Source organism: Haemaphysalis longicornis, unplaced genomic scaffold, assembly GCF_048455015.1.
Source record: "Haemaphysalis longicornis isolate Haplotype H1 unplaced genomic scaffold, Haemaphysalis longicornis Haplotype H1 scaffold_81, whole genome shotgun sequence".
Taxonomy (NCBI): domain Eukaryota; kingdom Metazoa; phylum Arthropoda; class Arachnida; order Ixodida; family Ixodidae; genus Haemaphysalis; species Haemaphysalis longicornis.
The window spans coordinates 597527-616800 of record NW_027526449.1 but is presented as its reverse complement, the minus strand read 5'-3'; the positions used below and the strand labels follow the sequence as shown (position 1 = coordinate 616800).

Below are 19274 nucleotides of genomic sequence, written 5' to 3'. Positions count from 1 at the left end.
TGAAACAATTTGCATCTTTCTGTAAAACGTCTCAGGTATTTTGATTAGGACATAGTGCCAGCGCAGCACAGCTGACAGCATTGCGTTTGCAAAGTTGAACAAGTCATGTAGTTGTGTTCGCCGAAATTCCCCAATCTCATGCAAAATTGTTTTACACCCTGTCAAGTAACTTTAAACCCACACGCAAATGCAGCACACATAAATACAAGCACACATGTGCGGGCCTGGGGTGTAGGTACCGAGAGAAAATTTTGAGAATAAATGTGCTCTTTTACTATTTTGTTCAGAGTAAGAACTGGTTGATAACCAACAATGCAAGTTTCAAAAAAAGCGATTAAGTCATACTAGAAGTCATCTACTAGTTTTTTTTTTCTTATCTAGCAAAAATAAATATTGCGTAAACTTTCGAGTAAAAAAGTGGCTAAAGGTAAATAAAATAGGTCTTGGTATCGAAAAATATAAGTGATTAATAACGCAAATGAGAAGGTAGAAGATGACACGGAAAAAAAAACCAGGAATGCGGGAGAAAAATTCACAATGGACTCGCGTACCTTCTTTGTGAAGTTCTATTTCATATTTTTATATTACAGCGCTACGCTCACCGAGGTGAGATTTTGCTAATAGATGCTCTTTTTTCTACCTTCACTTTTACATGGCTATCATTCGGAATTTCTGCGTCCGTTGAAGTGCGTCCCGAGCAGTCATGGTTGTTGTCGGCGATCATAGCGGCCACGTTATGAACAGGGACCTTCTACTTACGCAGAGAAGCGAAATGAAGTAGGGAAGTTGTAAACACAGGGTTTTCTTTCTTTGCAGCAGTTACATGGCACCTTTAATACCCAGGAACCGGAGAAACATGTACGACTTACCTGGCTTTCCTTGGCGATTTTTCTGCGCCTGGTGTACGGCGCTTGCAATAGCGGCGCTTAGGCCAGCAATCGCAAACAAACCGCTAGTGACTCCCAGCCCGATTGCTGCTTTCTCTGTATCGGTTAAGGGCTTATCTAGAAAAGAAAAAGCGCAAGAAGCTACATAAAGGCGCTAATTCTCAAGTAAGTTTTAATGGCATTTTGGCATAAGCGAACGGAAAATTTTCCGACGAGTTAAAAAAGGAAGTATTGCTGTTCTTTCTGCAATAAACAAGATGTGTGAATAATTTGGTTACCATAACACTTGGTATGCCTGGAGCCTTTAGGAAATTATATATCAAGCAAGGGATTATGAAGGATTCAAGTCGGGTTCGCTTCACTGCTTTTACAAGTGTTAAATATTTCCAATTAAACTCAAATTGGATCATACACTGCGAAACACATCGGCTTCTGCAAAAAGTAAGTTGAGTAAAACGACTGTAACTCCCATCCATACCAAGCAATATCAAGTCAACTGTAGCACACCGCTTCTTTACAAACGCATAAGCTGGCCATTTTTTATTCCATAGTAAAGGTACTGGGTTATATCAAATATTAGATACTAAGGCACAATTATTACCGCATTCGCACTAAGGCACAATTATTACCGTATTCGCAAAATAGGCCAAAAACACGATCAAATTTACATACGATATGCTTAATAAGACAATGCCCGTTATGAGCGCTTAACATTCCGCTACCAGGTAGCTAAATCACTATATCAGCTCAGGAGAACGTCCAGGTTACTTCGCCCCTTACCTACACCGCAGCAGCGCGACGCCACTGCAACAGCCTGCTTCGTCCTTCTCCCAAAGGGGTACTTCGGTTACCCGCCATGTTTTTCCAGGCAACAGCGCTCTTTTGTCCAGGCTTGCTTATCGAACTGACCGCTGCTATCACAGATGACCCACCCTCACTTTGATTTTGCACAGCGCATTGAGGACAATAATCCTCTCTGTTTCGCTTGCGGAGGCTCTGGCCCTCTGGTCGACTGTGTCATGGTCGTTTGCTGCCCCCCGTCAACGTTCCCCACGCTCCTCTTTATGGCACACCTTACGGCCTGTCATGTGATTCTCCGCAAGCCCTGTGCAAGTAGCTCTCCGAACCTTCGAACCATCCGACTATAAGTTGTCGTCGTCCACCCACCCCATACAGCCGCTCCCTGTCTCATATGCGTTATCGCCCCATGAGTTGCGAGAAAAAAACCACCCCCGCAGGCCCTGGTCTCCCGTGCTCTCCAGTCATCGCGGTCACTAGGCCTTCTGGACTATGGAGGCTTTCCACACCACTTCCCCTTCCCCTGTTGCCCCAATAAACGTTCACAACCCGCAATCCTTAACGCAGCTGCGTGGGTCTCAATTCTTGCAAGGCCTCACTTTTAAATGCAGAGCATTTTAGTAACTCACGATGTCACCCGCGTTGGCGTCCGTAGTCCGCATCACTACGTAGTCCGCACTCTACACTATATAAAGAAATAATACCTTCCGGCGCCAGGTTTCGATCCCACGACTCTGCGGGCGGAACGCAAGGTACACGGCACTTTACCGACTGCTCCACGGAGCTGACACAGAATGGAAGGTTACGCACGCGCCTTATATCCTTGACTCATTCAACCGTCGGCCACAGGTGCGCCCTCTCCCCCGCGTCCTCCTCGCCTTCTCTCCGCTCGCAACACCCTCTCTCGCCGCGTTCGGTTCGCGTTCATGTGGTGGCGCGATTTCGGCGCTATAACACTCTCTCGCGAAGGGCATTGGATTGGATTCGATTGGATTGGCTTGGCTTGGCTTGGCTTGGATTGGATTTGGATTGGGTTGGATTAAAGTGGATTGTGTTGTATTGTGTTGCGTCATAGCCGCGCCACGTTGCGTCGTAGCCTCTCCACGTTGCGTAATAGCCGCGGCAGGGGGTTCACGGCACGTTTCACGTTTCACCATCGACTTCATCGACAATGTCTACGCTGGAAGACAACAATTACAACAACAACAACCAATACGTAATCCATAAGACTTGCAGGCACGCCCCCAGCGGAAATGCTCTGCATTTGATCGTGCCCCTCGCGAGGGGGGTGTTTTTTTTTGTAAACAAACGCATTTGACGTAACTATGCAAGCCGCCCCCTTGTTGTCCTTCTCGACACCTGCGTCATTCTTCCTGTTAATCATGCCTACCTCTGCCGTTCGTTAGGAAGAGCTATTACGCCATTTTCTGGATTATTATAAGCCATAAAATCCCAACCCAATTAGTCATTTGCATACTGCGACGCTATGCAGAACGTTTCATACAGCAATGAATTCATCGCGGTGTCCTCGTACCGGCATGAGAGTATCTTTGGTTGGGATATTTTTCCTTCCCAAATTTCCATCGTTCGATCTTCCTGTGCTGCCGCGATTTTTCCAGGGTTATATTAGAAGATTCCTATCACGCCCCATTACAAGGTTATTATTCGCTAAATACACCGATGTTCCGACTGTGTCCTCTATACCAAATCGGTACTGTTGTACCCCTCTTCATGGTGCCAGTGTTGTCTTTACGCCGTCCAAAATTGTACTCCCTCACAGATGTTTGCCCCAGACTTCCACAATTTAGACTTTCCCCTCGGAAGGCGCTGCTTTCCAAACAGATCCGTCGGTGACTACATGCTCTCATGTACATGGGCGAGCACTTGACATCATCAGTTTGAAGACGCTCATCTGGTATTCAATGCGCCCTACAACTTGTGTAATGTTTTAAATTGGTGAAAAGAGTGCTTGGTTAGGCTTTCCAGACAAATTGCGTTTAATTTTATCCCTTCTTTCACCCGAACCACTTTAATATGGAAACCCGCACAGGCGGTGCTGGCGGGCAACGAACGGGCCAACAAGGCTGCTCGAGTATTCACCTACCGAGAGCCCGTGCAACCCGCCCTACACGCTGCCGACAAAACCAACGATCGCCTGTGCACCTACCGGGACGTGCTCGATCAATACAGAGGCGAAAGACGGAGGTACCCTGCAGCCGACCCCTTGCTGACCAAAATACAAGAAGTTTCATGGAGACGTATTCAGACTAATATATATCCGAACGCAAGCCTCTACAGGCACTTTCACCCAGAAATTCGTGACCGTAAATGTAAACACTGCCCCCAGCTTGCAAGGTTTGCACACATGCTCTGGGAATGCCCTACCATACAAAAAACTTCAGCAATACAAAAGAAACATTTATTATTCACAGCAAAGAGCAGTGGCAGACCGTGCTTCTTAGCGAGGACCCTGCCACCCAGCACTGGGCCGCCCAGAAGGCTGAAGACGCCGCTAGAAGACAAGACATCCTGGCAGTCGTCTGAAGCACACCGGCCCTAACTAGAGCTTTCCTCTGGAGAAAATAAAGTTACTTCCTCCTGCTCACTTGCCAGATAACAATTTTTACTCATCCCTTGAAGATTTGCTACATTCCATTGTAAATGATATTCCTTGATTTCAACAAAGCTTGCAGTCCGACTACCTTCACCGCATGAATTGGAGCCAGTTTTTTTTTTCATTCCTCTCTGGCGAAATAGTTACGCCTGCACGTCCGTTGTTACTCGCCTAGTTGATATCGGCTCACGTGCCCCACTGCGACAGCGGCTTCATCGGTTGTTTCCGAAAGAACATCGAACGATCAAAGGGTACTGAAGGTAACCAGGGAGTTGATTTCAAACTTAAGCATGACCTTCCCAAAGCGTTTTTGTGTTGATTCAGGGCCAAGAAGTGCCTTAATTGCTGAGAAATACCTAGTGCAACGCTGATAAAACCTGACGAAAATAGACAATTCAGCCGCCGTTTGCGTCACAATAAACTGGAAGCGAGTGAGGCACCGGGGATGCATAGAAGTATAGAAACAACCGAATACAACGCTCTCGCGTACCGAGCGGTTTGGTCAGGTCTGGTCCGATCAGCTGTGCTTTGCCGAACTTCCACATACTTTTCAGCCCCGGACCACTAAGCAAAATATCCCTTCATGGGACCCGTGATCAGTATTCAAGATTTGTTGAAGAAAAACGTATTGTACATTTAAGGCCCACGAATGCTGGCGTCGAATCAACTGCTCGTGCGTAGCTATTATGCTCCTTGGAAATGCGGTACTGCCGCCCCACGCATGGACGTTTAGCGCCCTCCGGCCGCAGGCAGGGAAGAAGTTCTGCATGCCAAACGTTTTAACCCCTTCCGATGCACGTTGTGCGTTTTAGGCAGTGGTATCGGCACCGTTCTTCATGATTTAGATATTTTCTACGTAATTGTAAAGAACGTAACGCGTAAGAGTGTGATATTCCTGTTCTCGGTGAGCTCATATATTGATGTAGAGCAACTTGTGTTTTGACTTATGAATCCCTTTAGGTCCATGCGAAGAGTGTGGTTCAGCGAGGTGCCATTCGTCCACACGACTTCGTGGGCTTCGCCTGTAGTTCTTGTTAGGAAAAAATGCGAGTATGGTTGATCGGAGTTCACAATTGCCGCTACGGTACCGCCATATAGAGAAAAAAAGTGGTCAGCCTTTCCGGATGATGTGCTTGGCTATTTGCAGATGCCAATTTTTCTATCACCAGTCGAGGTACGCTCAGCGTGCCGGCCGGATTCATTGGCGGTAGCTGAGCGCCGAAAACTGCATTTATCACCCCTGGAGGCCTCTGCGAATATATGGTTATACCATATTAGGTTTTTCAATCCACGCGCCACGTTGGAAGCAATGACCTACGGTTTCCTTCAGGACCTCAAGTGAAGGACATGCCCTTTGTGCTTGGACGACGTAGCATTATCTCCCTGGATTTCAAGACGCCCCTTGTTCACCTAAAGGCAGCTTTGACCTGCCTTGCAGGTGATTTGGCTGAAACTTAACCTTCAGAAGTGCTACTGTGTGTTCACCCTTGTGTTCACCCTTGGCTATGCCGAATTTCAGGGTGTCGTTTGCGCCAACGAGACAATAATTCTTCATGGCCTTCGAGTTTCCCTGAAGCGGATAACACTAAAGACAGCTTTGTAGGTCCGTGCACCCGTTCGCACCCATCTGTTTACAAGTTCGCACCCATCGTTGGGACTCTAACCTAGCTGGTTAGCATAGCCAGTGCATTAATGCTTGGTCACCATTCTGTGACGAGGCGTTGGTGGCACTGCTTCTTCCTCCCGCACTGCCGACAATGTGACGTTTCCACATTCCTGCGGTTCCACATTTCCACATTCCCTATGTGATAGTGAGATTGTTCTCTGTCCGGCGATCATGGAACGGGAATATAGGTGTGAGGAGCATGTCGTATACGGAAGCGGGATGTTTAAGAATGCTCACACAGACTGCGCCGTCATTGAGGAGTATTTGGTTGTCATGTGAGCCCTGAGAAATCTCAGCAAATACCTGTAGGGCCACCAATTGTACGTTATCACCGGACGCCACACCCTATGCTGGTTGGCCGCCCTCAAAAATTCCTGGATTCGGCTTAATGGGTTGGCTATTCGGTTTCAGAATTATGATGTCAACGTTGTTTACCGCTCCGGCCTCAAGCACTAGTGCACGAGCGCGTCCATTCGCACTTACAAACAAAACTGATGTGTCTCACTTTGCCTGAACTAACAGCATCTTGTCGTCTCTTTATGTCAGTAACACAGTCTTGTGAGGAACCGAAGGACTTGTGCACGCTTTTATCATCGGATTCCCTCCCGGTGCGTCCCTAATTAATGTATCTAGCCCCTTTCGTCAATACCTGTCTTGCTTCTAATTTCGAAGTTATCTTGCTAATTGCACCATATATTTCTTGGACGCTGCAGGTGGCTGGCAGATACTCCACGCCGTTTTCTTGTGGAGACGGGATTTTCTTTTTAGAGCCCTTAGTTGTGCTCATGCCGTTGGGCTAAATACGTACGAAGGGCGCCGCCTACGTTCGTATTAGGGATGTATCTACAACGCGGCGCTCGTGTGCTCCTGCACGAAATAACCACCACGCAAATCGTCCCTTGCTAACTTCCCCGCCATATACACCTACCCCGTTGCAATCGATACTCCGCCTGGCAATCGACACCCTTCGCGACATCTACATTGTCCAACCACAATGTTTTCGCGCCCCTTACCCAGAATAACACGCGCTCCCTAAGCCCCAACTAGGCCCTTCTATCACCAACATCGAGATTATGGCCTCCCTTCAACTCTAATCCGTACCACCCTAGGCGCAGATGGTATTAAAAAGCGCGCCATTTTCGCAAACTTCTTTTGCTTGGCATGTGCTGCCACACTTAGGAAATACGTCATTTTTTTTTTCTTGCGCCGATGGCTCTTCTTTTTATTAAATGCAGAGCATTTCTGTAACTCACGATGTCACCCGCGTTGGCGTCCGTAGTCCGCACGCTCAGTGCGCATGCGCGTCGAGTCGAGGCGATAGCGAACACTCTCTCGCGAGGGGCATTGGATTGGATTCGAACACTCTCTCGCGAGGGGCATTGGATTGGATTCAATTGGATTGGCTTGGCTTGGCTTGGCTTGGCTTGGATTGGGTTGGATTTGGATTGGATTGGATTGGATTAAAGTGGATTGTGTTGGATTGTGTTGCGTCATAGCCGCGGCAGACGCGCTTGGGCCGGCGCATGTGCAGTACTCTCTCTTCCGCGGTTTCCTCTCCTTCGGGCGCGCTGCGCATATAACCGGTGTGCCGTTCTCCGGCGAAGCAACATCTGCGCTTGGCTCAAACACCTAGAGTCCACGCCACTTTACAAGTACGCCAACGTCGTCGACTGGGACCGGCTTACGCAGTCCCCTCAACGTATATAAGCGGCGGAGCAAGCGTTCGGAATTCAGTCAAGGGCGTCTTTGCTTGGCTTTGCTTGACGTGACGCTTTGCTTGACTCGAGTAGATGCGACGCATTTACTCGAGTTCCCACCGTGGGAAGATGCGGGCGGCTTTTTTTTATGATTTACTTCAGCGGAGCGCCGGCTATCGCTTGCGCATCCACTATCGCTGGGTATCGCCCACCGGGTACCCGGACGCATTGCCCGGGCGCCTCTCACTTCTTGCGCCTGCCACAGACCAAGGTCGCCTGCAAAACTGATGAGGCTTTCTTCTCGTTTTTTTTTTGTATTTTATGAGCTCTGCACCGTCTATCGCTCCCGCATCGGGCCGCGCGCGCCTGCGCGCGCCGGCGGTAGCGCATTGGCTGGTTTCGTTATCGTCCTCCGGGCGCTTCCCGCTTTTTGCGCCCGCGAAACTGATGTCTATCTGATTTTGATTATCTCAAAAGGAGCCGGCTTGTTACTCTCTCGTTTTTATTTGGAGTTTTTCTTGTGTAAGGCCATAATAAACCACATGCATGTAACAACACAAATGATTTTTTTGTCACTTTACGGTAACCAAAAAACAATTTTTGATTAATTTTTCTCCATATAGATTCGTCCGCAGAATTTAAATCAGCAATAAAAAAATTTTCTGGGGGGACACATTTGGCGAAATAACTAGACCCTCAAACGGTTAAATATTTGACTCCCCAAAATCTCGACACCACATCGATCGAAACGTTGCTCGAACACTTTAACGACTGCTAGGCTTACGGCACCAGAAACCTGTAGCCTCCATTAGCCTCATCCCACAACCACAGAAATTCAAAACATTCAAAATCTCAGGCCCATCGTCCCCACCTTCATCGTCAGCAAACACCCAGAACAAATAGTCCTCTCCGACTCAACGCAACATCTTGATGACATTGATGCTTCTATCCCCACATGTTCGGCTTTCGACGAAACCTCAGCACCAACAACATTCACCTCAAACTAGAGCAGCACCTACTATCTAACCCACTCCAACCAGACGCTTCTATTAAACTAGCCGTAGACCTGCCTAAGGCCTTTGACAATGTCAAACATCACTCAATTCTAGACAACCTCAACTCTTTGCGAGTCGTCGAGCACAGCAGTGGTTTCGTACAATCCTTCCTCACGAACGGCACAGCAACGCTTTAACTTTGTCCCTTATTATACTCATAATTTCCACTACCCACCGAAGTCGCCCCGTACAGCTCGATGCTGTCTCCCACCCTTTCCGATGTACCGTTAACACATATTGCCAGGCTCTGCTCGAAATACCCACACTAACAGCGCTGTAAGCTGATGACTGTTACTCTCCTCCACCCACCGACCCCGAACAATGGACCCCGCGCACCCAAGTCTCATTTTCAAGCTCTTCGATACTACTTGCCAACTAAGTTAAATATTAGAGCGCCCTATCCAACAGAATAGAATCAATATAGACAGCATTCACTTACTAAAGGCTCACTCGGACCTAATATCGGGATTCCCAGGGCTCATTACCGTGCAAGGATATTGCCCTCGGGAGTCAGGTCGCCTCAGGATCATTCACGCCATTTTCACCCAATGAATCACATACTACCTACTGTAACTCGCCATCACCCGCGCAGAAATGACAGGAAAGGAAGCCATGCAACACGCACAATATCGAATTACGCTACAGCTACCACCAGCACTGCTTCCGACGCACTCTTCCACACGGGTGCCTTTAACACACCCTCCGAGCATAAAGAAGCCCACCAACAGGCCCGACTATCCTGGCTTGCCCGAACCCACTCTAGCAGTACCGCCCTATCGTCCCTGAAAATAAACCCGCCCATCCACAACTATCCACTCCGCTTCCCTCCAGAGTATCGAGAGGTCTTCTGTCCCCTTCCTCGCCCCCTCAACATGCACCTCACCCACGCACACATCGTCGCCTGGCGCGCGCACAATACCATGCCAGACACTTCCCTCCTCCTCTACATGGTATACCATTTGACGCTGCAGAACAGCAACCCCGCCACACCTATCTCATAGCAGCAGTGAAACACACCCCAACACTCTTCACCTTAGTCACCATTCCCGCTGTCCATACCCACTAGGCGTCAGAGCAGCAATCGCCCTGGCGACCACCGTTTACCTGACCTCTACCTTCATATTAACGGATACACAAACAGCCGTAAGAAATTTTTACAGGGGCATTGTTTCGCCCCTCTCCCACAAAATTCTCTGCCGCACACCCCCCCTGAGCGCTTCATTTCCCTTTTGTAGACTTTGGCCCATGTGCGCTTTGGCGCGCGGAGAAGGCACACGAAGGCAGCCGCCAGAGATTTAATACACCGGACCCCTCAACAGAGCCGCCTCCCTGCTTCACAACAACACTACCTAGACTGAAGTCCTTTCCACGACTTCTCCTCGGGTGCGTGACGTCACCACAGTAGCCACAGGCGTGGCAGCTAGGGCATAGAGTAACCTCTATAAGCTAGGGAGCCTACATGCCGCCGGCGGGTGGCAGCACTCCAGCAGCACCACCTGACGGTAGCGGCCGCGGCCGCCGTTCATGCTGAATCCTGTGACCGTTGCTTTCGTAGACAAAAATAAAAATAAAAAAATCAGTATTACAAAAAAAAACCTTTAAAATAATAAATAATAGCCTAATTGCATTTTTTTATATTGTGTAATTTTTAAACGCTACATTTGGAAGTTTTGTATAATTTTTTGAAAGCAGGCATTTCGAAAAGGACATCGCCATTGCTGTAGACATCGCCGTCGTGTTCGTTTTTTTTCGTATGTCATGCCTTTTTTGAGACTGTAGCACGTGCATTTTACGTGCTGTTTTCCGTCGTGCCTTGGCGTTTCCTGAAGCTTCAATGCCGGCTGTGATTACTTGGACGTAACTACTGGGAAACGTCTGCGAAATTGATATGTGTGTTTGTGACAGTTCTCAGTGATTTGTGAAAATGCCAGGGCACTGTTGTGTTCCCCGCTACTACGCGAATTATGATGGAGAAAAGAATGTGTGAGTCTTCACTTTCCCAGCTGATGCCGACAGAAGGCGGCGATGGTTGAAAGCCATTCCGCGTGCTGGCTTTGAATCCTTAAAGCGCTCAGTGGTAAGTCTAAAACGTCTGATATTTATAGCGCGACGTTTGTGTAGAGACACATTGAACTACAATAGTTCTAAGTTATGAATTTGCTGTTTCGCTCGTGGAATTAACCGTGTTAATTATGCCGAAATTATTTGCGCTTTGTTTCACAGGTCTCCGAAAGGGACTTTAGAGAGTCAGACGTGCTGACTACTTCGAGGTATGGGGACTCGAAAACAGGCAAAGTCGTTGAGGCAAAATTGAAGATCGCTCCTCTCAGCTCCGACGCCACTCCCAGTGTGTTCCCCAACTGTCCTGCGTTCCTTTCCACGCCTGCCACTACATCCCGAGAGGCCCCCGCTTAAAGAAGGGTGCGCCGTGAAGCAGCTTCTTTAAGAGACGCCATCGCCAAGTCACTTCAAACACATCATGAGGAGGAAGCAAAAAGCAAGATTGACGCTTTCCAGGCTCTACTGAGATGGCTTCCTCAAATGAAGCTTTAAAACTTTTGGAGTGTTATTTCTCGGCCTGCCTGCGTTATTTTTTTTATATTGCTCTTGAAGGCGCCCACGTGTTTTGCTGTCAGTCACGGGTTTAGAGGACCTGAACGTGAAATTTCATAGCCAAGATGTGCAGCTTACTACGATTGATGGCATAGGTGCCGTTCCTCACAAAGTTAGCGACATTCGTTGCTTGACACGCCTGCTGAATTCTGTAGAGTTCTTACTTTGGAAAGCTTCCTCTAAGTAGGAAGACAAAATTGAAGGTTTGCTCAAATTGGCACTTTGTCGGCTTGATGATGCCTCAAACTGTGAACTGGCAGATGTTGAACGACTCAATGCAGTTCGTTTTTTGAAAAAGCAAGTTTGTCTTCTCGTCAGGCATAGCAGGTCATCTCGGTATTCTTCAGAGTTACCGGTGTTTTCGAGTATTTTATTTACAGTCTCTCCACATGCTTACAGGTTCCTGCGCAGTTCTGGTAACGTTAGGCTGCCCCATCAGTCTACCATTCGTTGTGTGTGTAACTCGTACAATGTAACCCCAGCAGCAGAGCAGCAAAGCGCTTCTTTTCTTTCCTATGCAAAGAAGCTTGTCAGTGCAATGAAGGAGCATGAAAAAATTGTTGTTCTTATGATGAATAAAATTCACCTACAGCCTTATTTTGATTATAAGGACGGAACAATTGATGGTGCGGCTAGCAATAGCCCTAATGCGAAAAAAAAAACAGCGCATGTTTTTTGATGCAAAGCCTGCTTTCAAGTCAGAAGAACATTGTGCAAAAACTTCCAGTAGAGCGCATCGATGCACAGGAGCTTCACACTGTTCTGTGTAGAATCATTACTCAGTTAGAGAATGTTGGTTTGCGTGCCATTGCTGTCATAACTGACAATAACTCCATCAACCGCACAACAATGTCACTTTTCGGGCACCTTGCAAACTCCAGGTTGTGTATCCACACCCCGCAGACTCTGAACGTCCTCTTTTTTCCCTGATTGATCCTGTGCACCTAATGAAGTGTGTGAGGAATAACTGGCTCAATCAGCGAAACTCCGGAACATGCATGTTTTTTCCTAGCCCTGCAGGACCTACCCTACAGCCACCTATACTTACAGCGTCATTTAGTATGCTTCGAGAGCAACACTCGAAAGAACAGGGTGAGCTGATAAAATCTGCGCCTACGCTTATGACAAAATCTTTCCACCCATCAAATCTTGAACAACAGAATGTCAAGCTCGCGCTAAAGATTTTCATTCTGTCTACGGCAGCAGCTCTTCGAGCGTGTGGGCCTATACTTCGGCTCGAGCATGTGGCTGGTACGACACAGTTCTTGAAGTTATGACGAAGTGGTGGAGCATTGTCAATGTAAAGACATGCGACAAGGGCATTAGACTTCGTGATGAGCTGCAGTCACTGATTACATCAGCGACAAGTCCACAGGTCCAGTTTCTGTTGGATATAGTGGAATGGCTAGAGCTGTGGCAGTCTTTTGGATTTGGCACAGGCGTACTTACGAGAGAGACATAGTGACCTCCGTCTCACAACAGACACCTTAGCGAAGCATTGCCTGGACGAACTGCACTTCCATTACGTGCTCTTAGGAAAGTTCCAGACGGGCTCTTTGGAAGAGAGGTTCGGCAAATACCGCCAACTCTCCGATTATCAGTACCACATTTCCATTAGACAAGTCTATGAGTCTGAGCGGAAGCTTCGTCTGCAGAATATCCTGGGGCCCCCAGACATTGAGGCTGCAGAAGACGTGGTGCCGATAAATGATGCTATATTCGACGATTTTGACATTGAAGTAGCAGATAATGACTATGACAAGAAAAGGTGAAATCTCCCAGCAATCACATACGTTGCTGGCTACTGTGCCCATGCCGCCTTCAAAAAGCTTTCATGCCTGGCTTGCAAAGAAAGTTTAATGCAGGGTGACGACATTGAAGTTGAAGGCGGATAATTAATCAAGTCTATGACACGTGGTGGTCTCAGATTTCGGCAACCTGCCGTAGCAAATGCCGTCGTTACTGCAAAAATAGTTGTTGACAAATTGAGGAGCGAACAGCATGTGACACAATTTCTCACACTACAAAATCAAAAGGAGGCTCTCTTGGCACTCACGCATGATGTGATAAATGACAAAGTGACTTCGATGTGTTTGAGAATGGGCACTCCACAGTTGGTCATGCATTATGTACTAAGTGCAGCAGCCAAGACGCTTTTAAGTAACCTGTGTAAAAAGAAAAATGACCAACTGGCTCTTCTAAAGGCTACAAAAGAAAAAGAGCGAAAATTGAAGACCTTGAAAAAAGTGACTGCTGTGTTTGCTTGTGACTTGTTCGTTTTTTTTCATGTCAGATTTATGAAACTGATTTTCACGTTGCATTTCCGTATTCTGCAGCTTTTCTTGTGTGTGTTGAGCAATTTCTGACAGCCTTCGCTTGTTTCGTTCTATTATTCATTGCTTTAACAGCTTTGATAACGTTCTGCTGGCTGGTCTTTTTCCTAAAATAAAACAGTACTTGTGAAAATGCCATGCGTTGTTTCTTAAAAAAGTATTATGAGCGTATTTTTGTACATCAGTGCATTGTTATAAAATCAATAATAACCTGCAAAAACGTGACTGGTTAAACCTTCAAGGAAACAAAAATAAACATTAATTTAGACTTTTTGCAACTGAACCAGGCTTCTATCAGTGAGTAAACTGTTTATTGGAGCCGACCAACTGAAGAAAAAGTTAGGGGCCATTTATGAGTCGCATGCCCATTGTGCCATCAGAGAAAACCCACCCTCTACCACACCACATGGAAATGCCAAAGCACAACGGCTGTCCCCGAAATCAGAAACCCTAATGCGGAGCAATGGAAGGCACTGCTGGCCAGCTGCTGCTGTGAAGACCAGATCGGTCTGATTCAGCTGGCATGCAAAGCATCAGAGGCCGTTGGAGCCCAGGACCAAAGGTACCACCCCTGCTGACCCCGTTGGGAACTGTTGCACGTGACACAAGCCCTCGGTGGAGTGCCGCCCAAACGCTAAAAAATATAAATAAACGTTTTTGCTCCTCCTTTTCCCGCTCCTCCTTAGTCCCGAAAGCCTCCATATGCACTCGGAACGGCGGCGGAAAGCCGTACGCACGCGAAAGCAGGACCTCCAGGGCCGTCGGAGTACGGGGAAGTCTCGGAGCCTGGGTAGGCCTTAAAAAGTCTCGCTGGTGTTGTTCACAACTGTCCCCTCACCTACAGCCACTAGGTAAGGAGTGGGTTGTATAAGATCGTTGCTCACACCTTCCTGTGAGCGGAAGGAGCATTTAAATTCGTTTGGAAACTGCGACAAAACCTTCAATATTGAAGGCTGAGAATGAATATTTCCCCAAATCTCAGCTCCTGCATGTTTCTCTGCTAATTTATGTAACATTAAGATGCCTTTTGGAGTGCCGGTTGCGCTTTAAATGTACGGCTTATGCAATATTTATTGCAGCCTAAGTACCTTTTTAGTAGCAGTTCTAAAATATGTGTACAAGCCTTAACAGAACCGATTTTTAGGTATTCCCGAGAATAGTGGGCACCTAAGCGTTGGGTGGGCGGTTCACCTTGCTGTAGTAAAAAAGTTACAACTGAAATGCTGAGGAAGGTAAAACCCGAACAGAGGTTCTTTACCCCAGCTTACAAATGGCCTATGGTAAACCCTAAAATATTGCAATACATCTATATCTACATCTACATCTCAATGCACAAAACGTACATATAAACAACACGTAGTGTATCAGCAATTTGTCCTCACTTACGCGACTCAGGCTTCTGCTCCCAGACGTGTCATGGAGTTGGCATAATAAATACGGGTCCGCCGCTAAATTTGTTTTTAAAGTGAGAATTAAAAGTACAATACATTCCTGAAAATGTTGGTTAAAATTTTGCACGTTTCATGAATCATTTCACATCAAGCCCGAGTAAACGAGCCCGAAACATTAATACAAGAAATGACCGGCACTCACGACGCGGTTTTCCACCGGGGCGAGGAGAAGAAACTCCCCTTCCGGTTCCTGCAGAAGATAAAGACACAAAATCTGTAAAACCCAAACAAAATCCGGCCAAGTCCGCGTAGATTTTAGGCTACGCTGTTTAGGTGTATTTTCTCCGAAAGATTTCACCTCATGGTGGTATTACAGTTACAAAAGAACCATACGTAACACTGGCCGTAATATTTACACAGGCTGCAATATATAACATATTGTGTCACATACATTACGTAACACTATAGGTAAATACAGGCCGGCAAATTAAATCCTAACGGTTGGCGTCGGTAGTGACTTCGTGCATCCCGAAATTTATAATGTGAAAGAAACCAGGAGCACACTGCAACAAAAAATTTAGTGCACAATACAGGTTAGCAGAGCTGTGTTAATGAGATTTACCCTGTACGCCATGGTACGGCAAAGGCTTTGCACATCCCGGAGCTTTAAAATGCACCGAACGTAACGAGAGTCAAGCTAGTCATATGCTCATCAACTAATGCAATCGCAGGTCCGGTATGGCAATTCTCAGTATTTATAAACCACGGTTGATTTATAAGAAAAATCGTCTAAAACAACATGCCCTGCACAGGGTGTCCAAAGCAAAACCGTCAAATCGAGGTACAGAATATACCTTCATATATGCGCGTGTGAGAAGAGAGGAATATGGTTTTGACTGCATGACTGTTGTGGACGTAGTCGCTTGAAGAGCCGGTGACTTCGCACAAATACAAACAAGGTATTTCTGTGGAAAGTGCAGCCGTGTCACTCAAAAAGACGTTGAAATCATGGTTATGCCAAAAATGATAGGTGGGCATGGACAGTTTAAATGAATCTGCTATGCTGCAAATTCGTTCCGTCAGAATGTGTACATGGTGCTTTCATCACTAGTAATCACATATTTTTCCGCACAAGCTTTCGATAGCACTAAACCCATCAGATCGCAAAGCAAGGACGATCTGGCGTTCTTAGCAAACTAACTTGGTATAAACTAGAGAAACGTAGCCATCTATCATTGCGGCTGGTGTTAGGTGAGTAAGGCAATACATGGTTCATAGGTGTTGTGCAACATGATCGAAATTTCTGCAGACTGTTTTATATCCAAGTCTGCTAAGCCTTACTTCTTCATAAATAAAATGGAGTTGCAAACGACGATCAAAGCTCGATTAGGCTCAGAACAGTTTAACCGAGCTTTGATGGCAGCTTACGTGAAATAAGTGACTAGTGCAATTGCGAAGTGTTTGGTACTACTAACTACAGTTAAACGAAACATCCCACCACACTGCACGATTAGGGGTGAAAGGCTCATCCACGCAATTCCTCGAGTCTTGAAAGGTAACTCGTCCGGTACTACTAAGAGCTGTACAACTGGCCCACAGTACTGTGGGGAAATATTGTACGAGTCCATTGTAGAAATGGGAGCTCCGCCGAGTTTCACCGGTGTGGGGTGACATCTGCCTTTAAGAGCATAATGTGTTGGCAGTGTTGGAAAACAGTGGAAGACAGGGCTAGTTGAAGACGGTTCATGACTAGAACTGTGCACAAACAAACGGTCGAGAGAAGGGAACACACACAGCGGCGTGTGTTCCCTTCGCTCCTCCAGGTTTTTGTGCGCAGTTCCAGTAGGTGTTGAAGGTCAGAATTCTGAATGCAGGGCTTTAGATTAACGGCTGTTTAAACGAAATTATACCGTTTAATAATAGAACTGACTTAAGGAAGCCAAATTCTCTCTGCATTATGTATTGGTTTTAGCGTAGCGTCTTTTAATTTCAATATATTTAAATGACAAGATCTTACTGACATACTAACCAAATCAAAACTAAGACGAAAGAATATGCACACAGGAAGCCCGTTTGGTTTTGTGGGAGGTATTTGGGGTGGATATTATGTGCACACAGCGTATTATGTGAATCTTTTTATCCTTCTGACCTTATATTCGTCAGTAAAATGTATTCAAGTAATAACCAACTGTTAGACGTCTGTGTGCTGCAGTTGCGGCGCGATGGTAAGGGAGGTGAGCGACACGTCTGAAGATGATGGGGCTTTAATGGAATCTAGAAAAAGCGGCACGGGGCGACGCAGCCACGTTAACATGCGGCAGCTCGTGACGAGCGTAATGAAATGGTGATGATTCGCATCGTATGCTACAAAGAATGACAAAAAGGAAGTCAAGACAGTCTCCCCCGCCGACAGATGACGCTAAGTGACATCCCAAGGGTTGAGCAGCAGTGCCGGAAGCTTGACTGTAGCACCGCAGGGAAACGTAGACTGCTGGACCTGACGGCTCCGTGCCTTCCGCCGATCGACTCTTCTATCCATGTCAAGGTCTACAGATGCCTTGGACGCTAAGTTTTTCCGTGTAGCATACTGTCCTTCGGTAAGCCTTTGGATCTTTTTTTGGTTCCAGGTAAAATTTCAGAGCATCGATTGTCTTAACATCCACTGACCGCTTCTTCCACCATCGATGTTTATACGGGCTAACCTGTTGCTTCTTGCAACTTGTCCATGGTGGTTTGCAAACCACAGTCGATTTGCGAAGGCGAGAGCAGGAACGGTTTCTAAACCAGGAAAAGTTGCTGTAAGCGGAACACTTTTCTTGCAGCCATTCAACCTTCGGTGAGGGCGTGGTTTTTCTGCCTTGTCTTTGTGTTTTCCTGCATAGACATCCTGGCGTGTTGACTTGTGTTGTCTTCCGTGTCTGCAGCGCATCAATTTTTTCTTGACAACACACTTTGTGCTCGGAATGGCGTATTCTGGCTCGTGCCTTGTTTTGGCGTTGGTGTACTTTCGTCTCGGTCTGCTTTACAGACGTTGACTCACGAAGGTATCCTGCATCCTTTGAAGCCTGTTCCCTGTAGTACTGGAGTATCTGGGCATGAAGAGAAAGATGTCCGACTAATTGTTGCAATGAAGTCCTACCACTTTTGAGGTTCAAGAAGGCGAACAAAAAGATTTCTCCCGTGAAGCCAGTTCTTGTTTTGAGGTGTGAGATGCAACAGGGTTGTTGCTGGCCAATTTACAATTAGCCATTGAAGCTTCTCGGAAGATCATCTCATTATTGGGCATCTCCACCGCTTCTTCATTAGTGGACTCTGCTCCAATGAGGGGATCCTTTATACACGTGGAGTCTTATGGTAGTCGGTCTGTCGTTGGGTGCGAGTTTTCCATGGATTAAAGCTGGTGATTTAAAGTAGCCGTTAAAATTACAGGACTCAAAGCAGCTCAAAGAGGTTCCCGAGATATTTTCCGTGAATCTAAGTCCTAAAGCGGATGGTCTGCTTGTGGTGATGTGCTTTTGCCCGTCGGTATTGGATGAAGTGTCGCAGGGCATGGCGCCGAAGTATTGCATTCCTGCATCTTGAAACGTACACTAGCCGTCAAGGTGGCAACCTTGTCGCGGTACTGTCCGGCGTCTAGAGTCTCACTCTCTGGCAAGTCGTATGGTGTCTCGTCAAAATCTGTGATTAAAATGCGCCGATTCGCTGGAGCAGTACACTTACTGCAGGTGATGTGGCCTCTCGATTTCCTCTTGTGTGGCATTGAGCTTCCGCTAGAAGGCCATCTAGTTGCGCCCGTAGTCTGAGGCGCCGTCGAAGTTGTCGTTCCATTTGGTCGTATTCAGCTGGGAACCTCGCCAAGATCGCCGGCGCCGCGTCGTTTCCTCTGCTTTCGCGGCTCCGTGCGTCGATGTGCTTGGCGTCGCCTAGAAATCCTGGGGCTCGGCACCATGTGGTTAACCTCTGGCTCCTCCAGCTGCGGCGCGATGCTCGGGGAGGGGAGCGACACGTCTGAAGAAGATGAGGCTTCAATAGAATCTAGAAAAAGCGGCGCGAGGCGACGGAGCCACATGAGCATGCGGCAGCTCGTGGAGAGCGTAATGAAATGATGATTATTAGCATCGTCTGCTAGAAAGAATGACAAAAAGGAAGTCACAACACAAACCACTCAATTTTTTACTTGACTCAGGCGTTTTCCAACATGCACATGCTGCCCCCAAATA

At 47.0% G+C, this 19274-nt stretch overlaps 1 protein-coding gene and 1 pseudogene across 3 annotated transcripts in view; one reads left to right on the top strand and one right to left on the bottom strand.

Moving 5' to 3' along the window:
- The window catches only part of LOC144150935 (uncharacterized), a 65092-nt gene that overhangs the window by 3751 nt on the left and 42067 nt on the right, over positions 1–19274 (bottom strand). For all 3 annotated transcript variants that reach the window (XM_077682231.1, XM_077682230.1, XM_077682229.1), the window contains exons 8-9: positions 15257–15304; positions 870–1004 (exon numbers count right to left, since the gene is read on the bottom strand). In XM_077682231.1, coding sequence (XP_077538357.1) covers positions 870–1004; positions 15257–15304 — 183 coding nt within the window. The remainder of the gene's footprint in view (positions 1–869; positions 1005–15256; positions 15305–19274) is intronic.
- On the top strand, positions 10642–14457 carry LOC144150947 (uncharacterized; annotated as a pseudogene).